The sequence below is a fragment of the Anolis carolinensis genome, unplaced genomic scaffold, assembly GCF_035594765.1.
Source record: "Anolis carolinensis isolate JA03-04 unplaced genomic scaffold, rAnoCar3.1.pri scaffold_9, whole genome shotgun sequence".
Lineage (NCBI taxonomy): Eukaryota > Metazoa > Chordata > Lepidosauria > Squamata > Dactyloidae > Anolis > Anolis carolinensis.
In genome coordinates this window covers 2,565,609-2,580,266 of record NW_026943820.1, presented here as the reverse complement: position 1 = coordinate 2,580,266, position 14,658 = coordinate 2,565,609, and the positions used below count along the sequence as shown (strand labels likewise).

At 43.6% G+C, this 14,658-nt stretch overlaps 1 protein-coding gene across 1 annotated transcript in view; it reads left to right on the top strand.

Annotated features, from left to right (window-relative positions):
• Positions 1–13,901, top strand: part of zcchc14 (zinc finger CCHC-type containing 14) — a 34,990-nt gene extending 21,089 nt beyond the window's left edge. The window contains exons 4-13 of the mRNA XM_062961634.1: positions 1,194–1,265; positions 1,639–1,748; positions 2,747–2,841; positions 2,939–2,993; positions 4,133–4,427; positions 7,424–7,515; positions 7,804–7,928; positions 8,789–8,929; positions 9,017–10,447; positions 12,042–13,901. Of these exons, the coding sequence (XP_062817704.1) occupies positions 1,194–1,265; positions 1,639–1,748; positions 2,747–2,841; positions 2,939–2,993; positions 4,133–4,427; positions 7,424–7,515; positions 7,804–7,928; positions 8,789–8,929; positions 9,017–10,447; positions 12,042–12,097 (2,472 nt within the window). The 3' untranslated portion in view covers positions 12,098–13,901. The remainder of the gene's footprint in view (positions 1–1,193; positions 1,266–1,638; positions 1,749–2,746; positions 2,842–2,938; positions 2,994–4,132; positions 4,428–7,423; positions 7,516–7,803; positions 7,929–8,788; positions 8,930–9,016; positions 10,448–12,041) is intronic.
• The last annotated feature ends 757 nt before the right edge of the window (positions 13,902–14,658 follow it).

Genomic DNA, 14,658 nt, shown 5'->3' with positions numbered 1-14,658 from the left:
GGAAACCCTCTCCCCCCTGGAGAGTTGACTGATTGAGGTTGCCCATTAAAGGGGATAGTCAGCTGTCCTGAGATAGGAAATCACCAGCAATACTTGATTGTTTAAAGGAGGAGCCTATCTCCGCTGGTGTAAGAGGAAAGGAGTCATCTAACAGATTATCATCTAGCGTGGGTATATTTGGGTTGCTGTGAGTTTTAATAGTAGTTATTATTATTATTATTATTTGGGTTGCTGTGAGTTTTAGTAGTAGTAGTAGTTATTATTAGTATTATTATTATTATTATTATTATTATTTGGGTTGCTGTGAGTTTTAGTAGTAGTAGTAGTAGTAATAGTTATTATTATTATTATTATATTTGGGTTGCTGTGAGTTTTAGTAGTAGTAGTAGTAGTAGTAGTTATTATTATTATATTTGGGTTGCTGTGAGTTTTAGTAGTAGTAGTAGTAGTTGCTGTTATTATCATTATTATTATTTGAAACACAACAAGATGAGTCCACACCAGACACTCTGCTGGCTGTTGTATTGGATCACAGGTCGGACACTTGCCAAGTGTCTAGGACTATGTGATGTATCGGCAAATCATTATTATTATTATTATTATTATTATTATTATTATTATTATATTTGGGCTGCCATGAGTTTTCTGGGCTGTCTGGCCATGTTCCAGAAGCATTCTCTCCTGACATTTCACCCACATCTATGGCAGGCATCTTCTTCAGTTGTGAGGTCTTTGGAAACTAGGCAAGTGAGGTTTATATACGTGTGGAATGATGTCCAGGGTGGGAGAAAGTACTCTTGTCTGCTTGAGACAAGTGTAAATGTTGCCATTGGCCAGCTTGTTTAGCATTAATTAGTCTTTCAGTTTCAATGTCTGGCTGCTTCCTGCCTGGGGAAATCCTTTGGTAGGAGGTGTTAGCTGACTGTGAGGATTCCTGCCATAGATGTAGGTGAAATGTCAGGAGAGATTGCTTCCGGAACATAGCCGTACAGCCCGGAAAACTTACAGCAACCTAGTGATTCCGGCCATGAAAACGATCGACTGCAATTCAGAACTACAAGATTGGCTCTCGTTACTAAAGAACCAACTACACAAGGAAACAAGATGCAATGGTTTGAAAACCTGAAATAATAAATAAATAAAACCTATGCTTTGCTGTAAGCAATTAAAGTCCTTATTCTTTATTGTTTCAGGTCGTATGGTCCGATTCTTCAGTGACGTCGGTAACAAAGTCTTCTGCCGAAGTCACTGAATTCATTTCAAAGGTAAAATAAATGGTCTAAATATTTAAATAATAGATTTTGAAATGGATCCCACTCATACTCTATGCATATGCAAGCTTTTTAAAATAAACAATGAGATCCCATCTGAGCATGAGGAAGAACTTCCTGACCGTAAGAGCTGTTCAACAGTAGAACTCACTGCCTCGGAGTGTAATCAAGGCTTCTTCTTTGGAGGCGTTTAAGCAAAGTCTGGATGGCCATCTGTTGGGAGGGCTTGGGTTGTGTTTTCCAACTCCAGATTGGACTGGATGGCACATGGGGGAACTCTATGCTTTTATGAATACTTAGAGCTTCCCCACTTTTGTCCTTTTTGTGTTATATCAGTTTAGAAACCAATCTATTCTTCTACTTTTAGTTAAATCAGCTGTACCCAGAAGAAAATTTGGAGAAGTTCATTCCTTGCCTAACTGGTCCGGATTCCTTTTACCTAGACAGAAACCACATGGACCTGGAATCGGACCTTAGGTGAGCTGCAGAATCGTTGTCTTTTCGCCCTTTTCGCCTTCAGGCGGAACACAAGCCTCTAAGATGCCGAAGATGGGAAAAGCCTATATGTACTTCTATCTATGTACAATTGTCTGTCTTGTCAAAGTATAAATGACATTGAATGTTTGCCATATATGTATGTCCTGTGATCCGCTCGGAGTCCCCTCCAGGGTGAGAAGAAAGGGCGGAATATAAATACTGTAAATCTATATACAGTAGAGTCTCACTTATCCAACACTCGCTTATCCAACATTCTGGATTATCCAACGCTTTTTTGTAGTCAATGTTTTCAAAACATCATGATATTTTGGTGCTAAATTCGTAAATACGGTAATTACTACATAGCATTATTGCGTATTGAACTACTTTTTCTGTCAAATTTGTTGTAAAACATAATGTTTTGTTGCTTAATTTGTAAAATCATAACCTAATTTGATGTTTAATAGGCTTTTCCTTAATCTCTCATTATTATCCAACTTATTCGCTTATCCAACGTTCTGTCGGCCCGTTTACGTTGGATAAGTGAGACTCTACTGTATATATAAATGTAATGTACGTTTGTAGGACTGAGTAAACAACACAACCAGTGAACCCAAATCACACCAAATCTGGCCACAAAAGACATAGTCATCAAATCTATGTCTTTCAAACAAAAAACCTGGAAAATAAAGTCCAAATTAGAAGACGAGGAAGAGCCATTTTCAACCCTGGTTGCTGGTCAGAAGGGTAGGCCCTGCCCCCTTTAGGCCCCAACCACTTCCTCTCCTAGCAACCCCCTCAGCCACAATGGCGCCAGGGTACAACCAGGGTTCAGGCTTTTGAGGCTGCAAGGCTATTCACTGCTATTCCACCTGGCTAACAAAGCATCCCCATAAGCCACAGTAACACGTGGCCGGGCACAGCTAGTAAATAAATAAATTTGATCTTTGTTGTTCAAACACAAGACAAATCCTTACTCGACTTGCGTCTTTTTCCAGGTACTTGGCCTCCTTACCTCCCCATGTCTGGAAAAATGACCACGTCAAGAAGTTTTTCAGCACTTCATCTCACTCCCAGCAATTTCAGAGTTCAAGTGAGTCTTGGGAATTTTTTTCAACCCGCCAAGAAATACGTGAATATATCAGTTTAACTGGTTAATGCCTGTTCAAATCATGTGGTCTCCTTTTTAGATCCTGGCAACACTTCCCTTTATAAAGTCGGTGCTACACTGGGCGCTTCCGGAAGGTAAGATAAGTTCAATATCCTTGTGGCAAGATAGAGCGAAGGTGTAGTGTTTTCTCAGACTTCTATGTGACATGGAGAATCATGTATTTAGAAATCTCCTTTTGCTTTCATGCAATATAAATTCAATATTTTCGACCATACTTGCTATTGACGATATGTCACACTACAGTATTGAACCAAAGTTAATATTGAACCCAGGGGCAAACTCAACAGGTAAAGGTAGTGTTTTCCTTTTTAGGGGAGGATCTTGATTTGATCATTTTAAAGGGAATTCACATGTAGGGTTTATAGATACCATTGTGATACTTATCCACACAACTGTGCAGTTTTGATAAGAGCATACATGATTCCAGTGACTGCATGGAGCGCCGTTACCTTCCTGCCAGAGCAGTACCTATTGATCTACTCACATTTGCATGTTTTTGAACTGCTACCCTGTTTCCCCTAAAATAAGACATGCCCAGAAAATAAGACCTAGTAGAGGTTTTGCTGAATTGCTAAATATAAGGCCTCCCCCGAAAGTAAGACCTAGAAAAATTTTTGTTTGGAAGCATGCCCGCCGAACAGAACACCAGAACATGCAGGATCGGTAAATGTACGTACCATAGAGTGTTGTACATGGAAATAATGGTAGTAACAAGAAATTCTTGATAGGATTCACAGTTTGTTTAGTTATGCTGGTTTGTGATGAAAACTACTGTACAGTATATAATAAATGTTCATTTTTTTTGTTCAACAATAAATGTGAATTCTTCTTCATGGAAAAATAAGACATCCCCTGAAAATAAGACCTAGAGCCTTTTTGGGAGCAAAAATTAATATAAGACACTGTCTTATTTTCGGGGAAACACGGTAGGTTGGCAGAAGCTGGGGCTAACAGTGGGAGCTCACCCTGCTTCCTGGATTCAAACTGCTGATCTTTCGGTCAGCATGTTCAGCAGCTGAGCGCTTTAACCCGCTGCACCACTGGCAACTTAACTTAAAATATATAAGCATACAAATATTAAAATAGTATTAAACCAATCCAGGTTAAAGCCATAAAAGCAAAGAAAATCATGTCGCAAAATCACAACAGTTATTGATGGTCTTAAACACCTGGACAATTGCTAGATCTCTTTCTGTGTTCCTTGGCTCTGCAGGCCCATCTGCGGCGTGGCTGGCATCCAGTCCTCGCAGGGCAGCCTCCCGCAGCATCATGCGCAGCACCCGCCTTCCGCCGCCACCTCGGTGTCGCATCCCCATTGCGCGCATGCGGGAGGGAGCGGGGCGTCCTTGGCCTGCCGGGCCCAGTTGGAGAACCCTTCGCCCGTTTTGATAGTGCCCGGCCCGCAGGCCCCGCAACAAGCCCAGGAGCAGAACGGGATCTTGGACTGGCTGCGGAAGCTGCGCTTGCACAAGTACTACCCTGTGTTCAAACAGCTCAGCATGGACAAGGTAAGAGTGCTGGGCCGGCTTGGGAAATCGGACTTCCTTTCTTCCTTCCTTCCTTCCGTCCTTCCTTCCGTCCTTCCTTCCTTCCTTCCTTCCTTCCTTCCTTCCTTCCTTCCTTCCTTCCTTCCTTCCTTCTATTTTATTATTATACTAGCTTGGGGACCTGGCGGTGCCCGGCTTATGAGAAGAAGGCATTGTTTCCCTGTGTTCCAAGTATAGTCTAGATCCAATGTCAGCAGAGTTCAGTGGGTGCGGGTGAACTACAACTCCCATATTCAAGTCCCATCATCCATGGTTCATCCCCCCCCCCCCCCCAAACAGCGCCAGGATGTAGTGTAGGTTATGGGGGCCCTATCTGCCAAGTTTGGTCTTGATCAGTCATTGGTGGGGGTCATAGTGGTCTCAAGAAGTGATTAAAGGTACTACAAGTCCCATCACCCTTGGTCTGTCATCCCCAAACCGCACCAGGATGTATAGTTGGTCATAGGGGGTATGTGTGCCAAGTTTGGTCTTGAGCAGTCATTGGTGTGGGTTGCAGTGGTCTCAGGAAGTGAGTGAAAGTACTGTAAATCCCATCATCCATGATCTGTTGTGTGTCAAGTTTGGTACAGTTTTGTCATTCATGGGTATCACAGTAGTCTGTGGGAGGTGAATCAGGTGAGGTTACTGCAAATCCCATCATCCATGGTCCATCGTCCCCCAAACCGCACCAAGACACTGACTTTTATTATATATATAGATAAAATGAGTTACTACAATTGTGATACGTTTATTATACAGTTGTTGCATTCTAGCCCCGAGACACCAGGGTCTAGTAGTACTAACTACAACAGTTTATTAAGAAAAGCAGGCACAAAGAAAAAAAAGGGCATTTTCCAAAAGAGCAGTAGGAAAGGAACTATCAATCAATAGTAGAAGAGTAGTCCAAAAATGGCAAGGTACATGAAGTCAAGGAAGTCAAGATCCCAGGCATAAATCCAAAAGCATGGGAACAGGAACATTTCCCAAGGCAAAACTCTTTCAGGAACATAAGCAAACACAGGATACTTTAATCGTGAGCTTGAGAGCGCTGAGATAGGAACCTGAGCCTTTTGGCAACGTTGTCTGCTCTGAGAGACAACCAATAAACATCACTTAATTTAAGCCCAGGCCTGACCAAGAATCCATGAGGTCGTGTCTCACACACCTGGGTTTCAAGGACTTATCACTGAGTCTTTCTGAATGGCTAATTAATCTGTCCTTCACTCCCTCCGTGCTGAGACCTAATCTGATATCACGGGAAAACTCCCCATCAGATGAAGGCCGAGTCCCATGAGAAATGGACTTTTTACCAGTTTCTCTTTCCCCTGTTGCTAAGGAATGGCCATCCTTTGTCTCATCTTCAACTACCTGCACTTAAGGTCTGCAATTCACCCTAATCACACCCAGGCTCCTCAGTAGGAAACCCATCATCCCCCTCGACCTCTGAACCCCAGCAACAGTAGACATATTGTTCCCTTTAATATCTACATATACACTCCGCTCTTGTCTATATTTCCCTCGTTCACCTTAGTGCCCCCCTCTCCCAGAGATTTCCCAGCCTTCTATTACATTTTGCAGACATGAACATACTATTTTTCTTCCAAAGAAAAGTCATGTAATGTGGAAAAGAGATGACGTGTCCACATACGATTTGTTTCTTTGAAAAAACATAGCTTTTCAAACAGCTTTGCCATATTTTTTTCAGACATATTGAAAGCCTATCACAGTCTGGTTTTCAAATCTCAAGTGCCCTCTTGTGGCTGCCTTTGCTTCCCGGAACTAAATCTATAATAATTCTCTTTTAAGATGCTGCAAATTCATTATATGCAATTTTATCTTTATTTGTAGTCAATGTGTTCAATACATTGCGTTGTTTTGGTGCTAAATTCGTAAATACAGTAATTACTACATAACGTTACCATGTATTGAACGTCTGTTTCTGTCAATTTGTTGTAAAACATGTTGTTTTGTTGCTTAATTTGTAAAATTATAACATAATTTGACATTTAATAGGCTTTTCCTTAATTCTCCCTTATTATCCAACATTTTCGCTTATCCAACGTTCTGCCGGTCCGTTTATGTTGGAAAAGTGAAACTCTACTGTATTATTATTATTATCATTATTATTATTATTATTATTATTATTATTATTATTATTATTATTATTATAGTAGAGTCTCACTTATCCAAGACTCGCTTATCCAAGGCTCTGGATTATCCAAGGCATTTTTGTAGTCAATGTTTTCAATACCGTATTTTTCGCTTTATAAGACGCACTTTTTTCCCCTCCAAAATAGAGGGAAAAGTCAGTGCGTCTTATAAACGCAATCTGCGTCCAGGAAGGGAGAACGGCACAGATCGCCCCATTCTCCCTTTCTGGCGATCTGCGTCTTATCATCAGGTGCGTCCTATAAAGCGAAAAATACGGTATATCACTTATCCAAGCCTCGCTTATCCAAGCCTCTGGATAATCCAAGCCATTTTTGTAGTCAATGTTTTCAATATATCGTGATATTTTGGTGCTAAATTCGTAAATATAGTAATTACAACATAACATTACTGCGTATTGAACTACTTATTCTGTCAGATTTGTTGTATAACATGATGTTTTTGTGCTTAATTTGTAAAATCATAACCTGATTTGATGTTTAATAGGCTTTTCCTTAATCCCTCATTATCCAAGATATTCGCTTATCCAAGTTTCTGCCGGCCCGTTTATATTGGATAAGTGAGACTACTGTATTATTATTATTATTATTATTATTATTATTATTATTATTATTAGAAACACAAGAAGATGAGTCCACAGCAGACACTCTGCTGACTGTTGAATTGGATCACACGTCGGACACTTTATTATTATTATTATTATTATATAATCAATTCATGATGAAAGGTAGCCGATATTTGACAGACCATTGTGTTTATGCTTCTGTATGTTGTGTATATCCAAGCGTTTTGTATTCTTTCTTTACCAGTTCCTGAGTCTAACGGAAGAAGACCTAAATAAATTCGAATCCCTCACCATGGGGGCCAAAAAGAAGCTCAAAACCCAGCTGGAGTTGGAAAAGTAAGTGTTCTGTTTAATGTTTTGATTGGGCTGTATGTGTGAGCCTGATCAGATTGTCTGGCATTTCCCCTGAATGGTTTATAAGGCTCTTCTAACAGCATTTGGTGTGTTTGTTATGACAGTAGATGCAGCCAATTAAGGAAATAGTGCGCTCTATGAAAGATATTGGCATATACAGAAAGATGTGTCTAAAACGAGTGATATGTGTTAGTGAGTTCACAGTAAACATTTAGTTAAGTGTGGCATTGTTTTGACCAGTTTGGTTTCCACATCTTTTTCTCTCTGCAGGGAAAAGTCTGAGAAGCGGACGCTGAATCCGGCTGCCTCCTCTTCGGTGAGCACTGGTGTGGCCAGGGTCCCACCCACCACTCACATCGGCCCCATCCAGAGCATCCGTGGCAACCATGCAACAGGTAAACGCAGCACAAGGGTTAGACGAGCATGTTTCATGCACGGGAGTATTCAAAGAAATATGGTAACTTAGAGAAAGGGAAGAAGCCCATTGACTCTTAAGTCAGGCATGGGCAAACTTTAGCCCTCCAGGTGTTTTGGTCTGCAGCCTCAGGCCCCTTCCTTTTCCCCCCTCAGCCACTTAAGTGGAGTGAAGGATAGATTAATTAGGCGTTCAGAAAGTTCTTGAAACCCAGGTGTGTGTGGCATGATTTCATGGCTTCTTGTATTTATTACGGTCTTACCATTTATGTGTTTTAAATGCAATTTTTTATCCTTATATTGTTGTTTTATTTGATATATTGTATTACTGGTTTATCTTTTTTATATTGTGATTTGTATTATGTTGCTTATGTTTTGTCCTTATGTTGTTTGGGCCTCTGCCCCATGTAAGCTGGCCCGAGTCACTGCAGGGAGATGGTGGCGGGGTATAAACAAAGTTTTATTATATTTTATATTTTATCTTGATTGGGCCTGGGTTTAAATTAAGTGATGTTTATGTGGTGTCTCAAGTCTATGTCACTTAAGTGGCTGAGGGGGGGAAGGAAAGGGCCTCAGACTGTTAGGAATGGTGGGAGTTGGAGTCCAAAACACCTGGAGGACTGAAGTTTGCTCATGAATGCTCTAAGTTCAGGCTAATTCTAATTAGAAGTATTTATTTTCTTTGGTTTGTAATCGATGTGTCCCTTTCCTCCTTTGTAAGAGCTGTGTCACTTAAGCATCACTTAAGCGGCTGAGTCCTCTCGAGGAAATGGAGCAGTATATCAGTAAAGTTTTTTTAATTATTATTATTATCATCAATGTGTCCCTTTTCCTCCGCAAGAGCTGCGTGTTGACGTGGATCCGCCAGCCCCGAGCGCGGTCCGCGAAGGCAGTTCCTCGGAGTACTCCAGCTCCTCTTCCAGCCCCATGGGAATCCAGGCCCGGGAGGAAAGCTCGGACAGCGCGGAAGAAAGCGAGAGACGTAAGGGAAAGCGGCATCCGTCCTGTGCTTTCGGCCTCGTTTAAGCGACTGGCCCCGACTTACGCCTTCCTTCTGCCTGTCTCGTAGGTTTGGAGCCGTCGGAGAAGGAGAAGCCGGTCATGATCCTGAACCACTTTGGCTCCGGCTCCTCGAGGCCCACCGCCCAGGTCCTCCCGGTGCAGAACGACGCCGGGTCCAGTCCGTCCGCTCACCACAACGCCGTTCCGGTGCCGCTGATGGCCGCGGCTTCTCCCCACATCACTCCCATTCGGATATTGAACTCTATGCACAAACCGGAGCGAGGGAACGCGGACATGAAGCTGCTCTCGTCCTCTATGCACTCGCTCCTGTCTTTGGACGACAGGGCAAAGTTCTCCCCCGGGCCGCCCCCGCCCCGGAGCAGCGTCAAGATGGAGAAGGGCTTCGGCAACCCTCTCGTGGACGGCCACCAGCCCCTTCAAGTGTTCTCCGGAGTCCCCGAAAACGGCTCGATGAGCTTCGTCCCGCGAACCAAAATGGTGCACGCTTCCGCCTTGGACCGGGTGGCGAAAGCAGCCCAGCAGCCCGGGATGATCGGGGAAGCCAACACGTCTTCGGCCACCGTGACGTCCACCGCCGTCTTCCACATGGCGAGGCCGCCCATCAAGCTCCTGGTCTCCTCTTCGGTCCCGACGGATTCCGCCGCAGCGGGCGGGCAGTCCTCCTGCTCCGGCAATATGCAATTCAGCGTCTCCCCAGCAATAATCAGCCCCCGGACTGCGCTCTACACCGCCAACACCAAAGTGGCCTTCTCTGCCATGAGCAGCATGCCCGTCGCCCCGATGCCCAGCAGCAGCTTCTGCGCAAACAGCAACACGGCCGCCTCTGGTAGCCACCCTTCCACGTCCTTTGCCAACATGACGAACCTCCCCACTTGCCCCGTGCCGAGTTCGAGTCCAACTCTTTCGCCGGCCGCCGAGAACAGTTTTTACAGCAACAGCGGAGGCGGCTCCTCGTCGGGGACCGTCCCCGTCTCCAACCAGAACCACCAACACCACCACCACCACCACCAGCAGCAGCCCCCCGGGTGCATGGTGTGCAGCTCCTGCGGCTGCAGCGGGAACTGCGGCTCCGGCGGCATGACCGTCAGCTACGCCAACTACTTCCAGCACCCCTTTTCGGGCCCGTCCATGTTTACCTTCCCCTTCCTGCCCTTCAACCCGCTCTGCGGCAACGGCTACATCAACACGCAGCAGTACAACAGCAGCTCCGCCTTCCCCATGGTCCACTCCCCGTACAACGGCGGCCTCGCGCCGGACTCCGTCATGGGCGGGCAGTCCGCCTTCGCCGTGCCGCCCATGCAGAACTTCATGGCGGGCGCCGCGGGGGTGTACCAGGCGCAGGGGGCCATGGGCGGAGGCGGGGGCGGCAGTGGTGCGGGGCATAAAAAGAACGGGAACCTCTCCTGTTACAACTGCGGGGCCAGCGGGCACCGGGCGCAAGACTGTAAGCAGCCACCCATGGATTTCAATCGACAAGGTAAGGAATGCATTCACTTGGGGGGATTCTGTGTCTTCTGGTTGTTGTTGTTGTTTATGTGAGTTTGAACTACCCTGTTTCCTTGAAAATAAGACATCCGTGAAAAATAAGACCTAGTAGAAGTTTTGCTGGATTGCTAAATATAAGGCCTCCCCCGAAAGTAAGACCTAGCAAAGGTTTTGTTTGGAAGCATGCCCCCCGAACAGAACACCAGAGCATGCAGGATTGGTAAATGTACATACCAGTTGTACATGGAAATAATGGTAGTAACAAGAAATTCTTGATAGGATTCATAGTTTGTCTGGTTATGCTGGTTTGTGATGACAACTACAGTACAGTATATAATAAATGTTCATTTTTTTTTGTTCAACAGTATGTGTGAGTTCTTCATTGAAAAATAAGACATCCCCTGAAAATAAGACCTAGCACATCTTTGGGAGCAAAAATTAATATAAGACACTGTCTTATTTTCGGGGAAACACGGTAGTATATATACCAGGCATGGGCAAACTTGGGCCCTCCAGGTGTTTTGGACTTCAACTCCCACCATTCCTAACAGCCGGTGGGCTGTTAGGAATGGTGGGAGTTGAAGTCCAAAACACCTGGAGGGCCCAAGTTTGCCCATGCCTGGTATATACCCAGTATTATCCAGCTATGCCTTTTCTTTGTAACATTTCTTTCCTTCCTCTGAAGGAATTTAAAAACCAGAGTGAAGAAGTAAGCCAGGAAGACATCATTCCACCATGTCTCCTATGTCAATATAACAATGTAATAATATATACAGTAGAGTCTCACTTATCCAACATAAACGGGCCGGCAGAATATTGGATAAACGAATATGTTGGATAATAAGGAGGCATTAAGGAAAAGCCTATTAAGCATCAAATTAGGTTATGATTTTACAAATTATTGTTGTTACTTTTACATTTATTTTACTCTAATTTTATTATTATTAATACATTTATTATTTTTCTCTATTATTATTGGTGTTACTACATTTATTATTTTTTTCTATTATTGTTGCTACTATTACATTTATTTTACTCTATTTTTATTATTATTAAAAATAATACATTTATTATTTCACTCTGATCTTATTAATATATTTATTATTTTACTCTATTTATTATTACATGTATTATTTTCCTGTATTTATTATTATTTTACTTTATTATTAAAAGGATACATAAGCACATTTACATGGAAGATGAAAATAATGTTTTAATCAGAGTTGAACAGTCATATCTTAAATTACAATTTGATGTAAAGATTCGAAAACATTTAAACTACTAAGGCCTCAATTAATGTAATTTTATTGGTATCTCGGTTTATACTGGAGTCAATGTTTTCCCAGTTTTTTTGTGGTAAAATTAGGTGCCTTGGCTTATATTCGGGTCGGCTTATACTCCAGTATATACGGTACATACTTTAACTTGGATTACCGGCTGTTAGGAATTGTGGGAGCTGAAGTCCAAAACCCCCGGAGGGCCAAAGTTTGCCCATGCCTGAGATAGATGGATGGATGAGACGCCTGTCTCTGTGTAATGTATTCATGTCTTACAATAGCAGCTTGTATTCTTTCTCCTTCCTGCAGGTACGTTTCGGTTAAAATACGCTCCACCAGCTGAAAGTTTAGACTCCACGGACTGACACGAACTCCGGACCTATTGTTATTCTGCGATGGCCATGCCATTGGGATGACTACGGAGCCTTCGAAATTGGAACCCTGGGAAAGTCCACTTGTTGAGCTTATTAATGTTATTTTTTTAATCCAAAGGTGCTCTACTTCAACACTAAGAAGGAACTGAAGCTTAAGGGGGGTTTTGTCAGTCCTGTTTTTACCGATTTGCCAAAATTATAACGCGGGATTTTAATTCATGTCGGACCCTTTCGGGCGGGAGGCGGGACTGTCCAGCCACCCTTCCCGCCGCGATACAAACAGAGCTGCACTTTTCGCCGAAGAATGTTGCCATACTTTTTTGACCTTTGATGCTGGAAACTCGAACTCCTGGGCAGTTATACAGTGTAATGTGGAGTGAGAGGTCGGAAGTTACCGTCGTCAACAATGGCCTGCTGGACTGTTTAGACATTGCGGGGCTCAGCTGGGACCCCGTCTTTTTTTTTCTTCTCACACCTGGCCCAACACTCCGGGATTCTAAAAGGTTGCACTACAGAAGAATGTATCGTTGCGTCTCGACGGAGACCCGTGCAGTCGGAAACCGGCACCAGCAGGCTATGTGAGAACTCCTAACAATAAAGAAATCTTAATCCTCTCTCTCTCTCGACCCAAAAAGAACAAAGGTGGAAGTTTGCTTTCATTCTGGAAAACAGTCCTATCCTGTGCTTGTCAAGCAATTATTTCTAAATAGAACCAAGTCGCCGGCTGTGGATTTAGGTTTAGTTTTCAAGTCTAGTGCCAGAGACTGCACTTCTAGGAGCGGGGGAAACAGTTCTTCGTAAGCTATTTATTACCTTACTATTGGTTTCTGTTAAGAGGAAACAATACTCTGCCTTGATTGTGAATTCTGGAACTCATTTTGAGTTTGACAATGTGCTCTTTTCCAGAGCAGGGCTTTTTAGGAATCGCGATGGATGGATGCTCAGAAGGGTTTCTAGTAGACGGCCTCCTTGATCTCAAAACCATTGATAACCAAGTGTCATACTTCTCCCACTAATTTTAAGGCTAGGATCGAGTCAGCAAAGCTCAGGTGGTAAAGCTGAATAGATCTTGCTTGCTAAAATGAGGCTTTAGCACAAATGTGGTCCAACTTGGGCTCTCCAGGTGTTTTGGACTTCAACTCCCATCATTCCTAACAGCCTCAGACCCCTTCCTTTCGCTCCTCAGCCGCTTAATAGACTTGAGACACCAAGTAAACGTCACTTAATTCAAACCCAGGCCCGATCAAGAAGCCATGAAATCGTGCCACATACACCTGGGTTTCAAGAACTTCTCACGGAGTCTTTCTAAATGCCTAATTAATCTATCCTTAACTCCACTGAGGGGTGAGACTGTTAGGAATGCTGGGAGTTGAAGTCCAAATTTGGAGGGCCCAAATTTGCCCATACCTGGCATATCATGAGGCTAATTGCAGTTTGGATTGCCTCGCAACCGGTGCAAGCAAAGCATTGCATTGCTCCCAAAGCACATTTGGACGTGAAATTGTGAACTCGGTTGCAGTTACGTTGTGCAGACCTTAATTCTGGAAACCGTGGTAGGAATCACAGGAGATCAGCACCGTTCTTGTTCTTACCTGTTGCCTTTTGCAAAAAAACCCGGCGTTCTCTTCCTCGGGGGCAATCCGCTGGGCTCAGCTTTCCAGGAATTTGCGCAATTCCTTTATTCACGAAAAGTCTAAAGCTGTAAAGGAAACACACCTTCTTCCTCCTCGCCTCCTTGTCGCCAACTTTACTTATTTCTATGCAACGAAGTATTAAAAACGCTCCTATCTCGATCTTCACTTCACCGAAACAGTATTAGAGACAGCATGGACCTAAGTTAGTTGGAATTAATTCCCAATGAAAGTGATGAGTGATTTTAAGCAGCTCTGAACCAGCCATGGGCAAACTTGGGCCCTCCAGGTGCTTTGGACTACAACTCCCACCATTCCTAACAGCCTACCGGCTGTTAGGAATGGTGGGAGTTGCAGTCCAAAGCACCTGGAGGGCCCAAGTTTGCCCATGCCGGATCTAAATCCATAATTGTTTGCAATAGCTGAACTTCTGAGGCAGCAGTTATTTATGGGAAACTTTTAAAACCGAACAATTGATATCGCCTTAACTGAGTTGAAGCTATCTGCGTATTGAATGTTTACCAGTAAGGCTCTGTCTGAAATATGTGCCGAAAGCCAAATGTTTTTAAAATTTAGGAATGATGCAACGTCACACATCATTGGGGAAACTGCCAGAACTTGCCCTCATTGCATTTGTACGAGATTTCCGGTTATCCGACCTACCGTATTATCCGACGTGCCAGGCCGGGCACTTTGGAGAAGCCCAGTGCGTGTTCCTAGGCAGCAACACGCACTGAGCGTCCCTAAACCAGGTGCTTGCCGGGATGGATAATAGGGCCTCCATTTATCCGACAGTTTGGGTTATCCGACGTTCGGCCCGTCCGTTTATGTCAGATAACCGGAACTTTACTGTACTTGGAAATTTGGGGTAAAACAATTGCCAGCTGTTTTATTTTCAAGTCAAAGCAATGACAGGCAAAT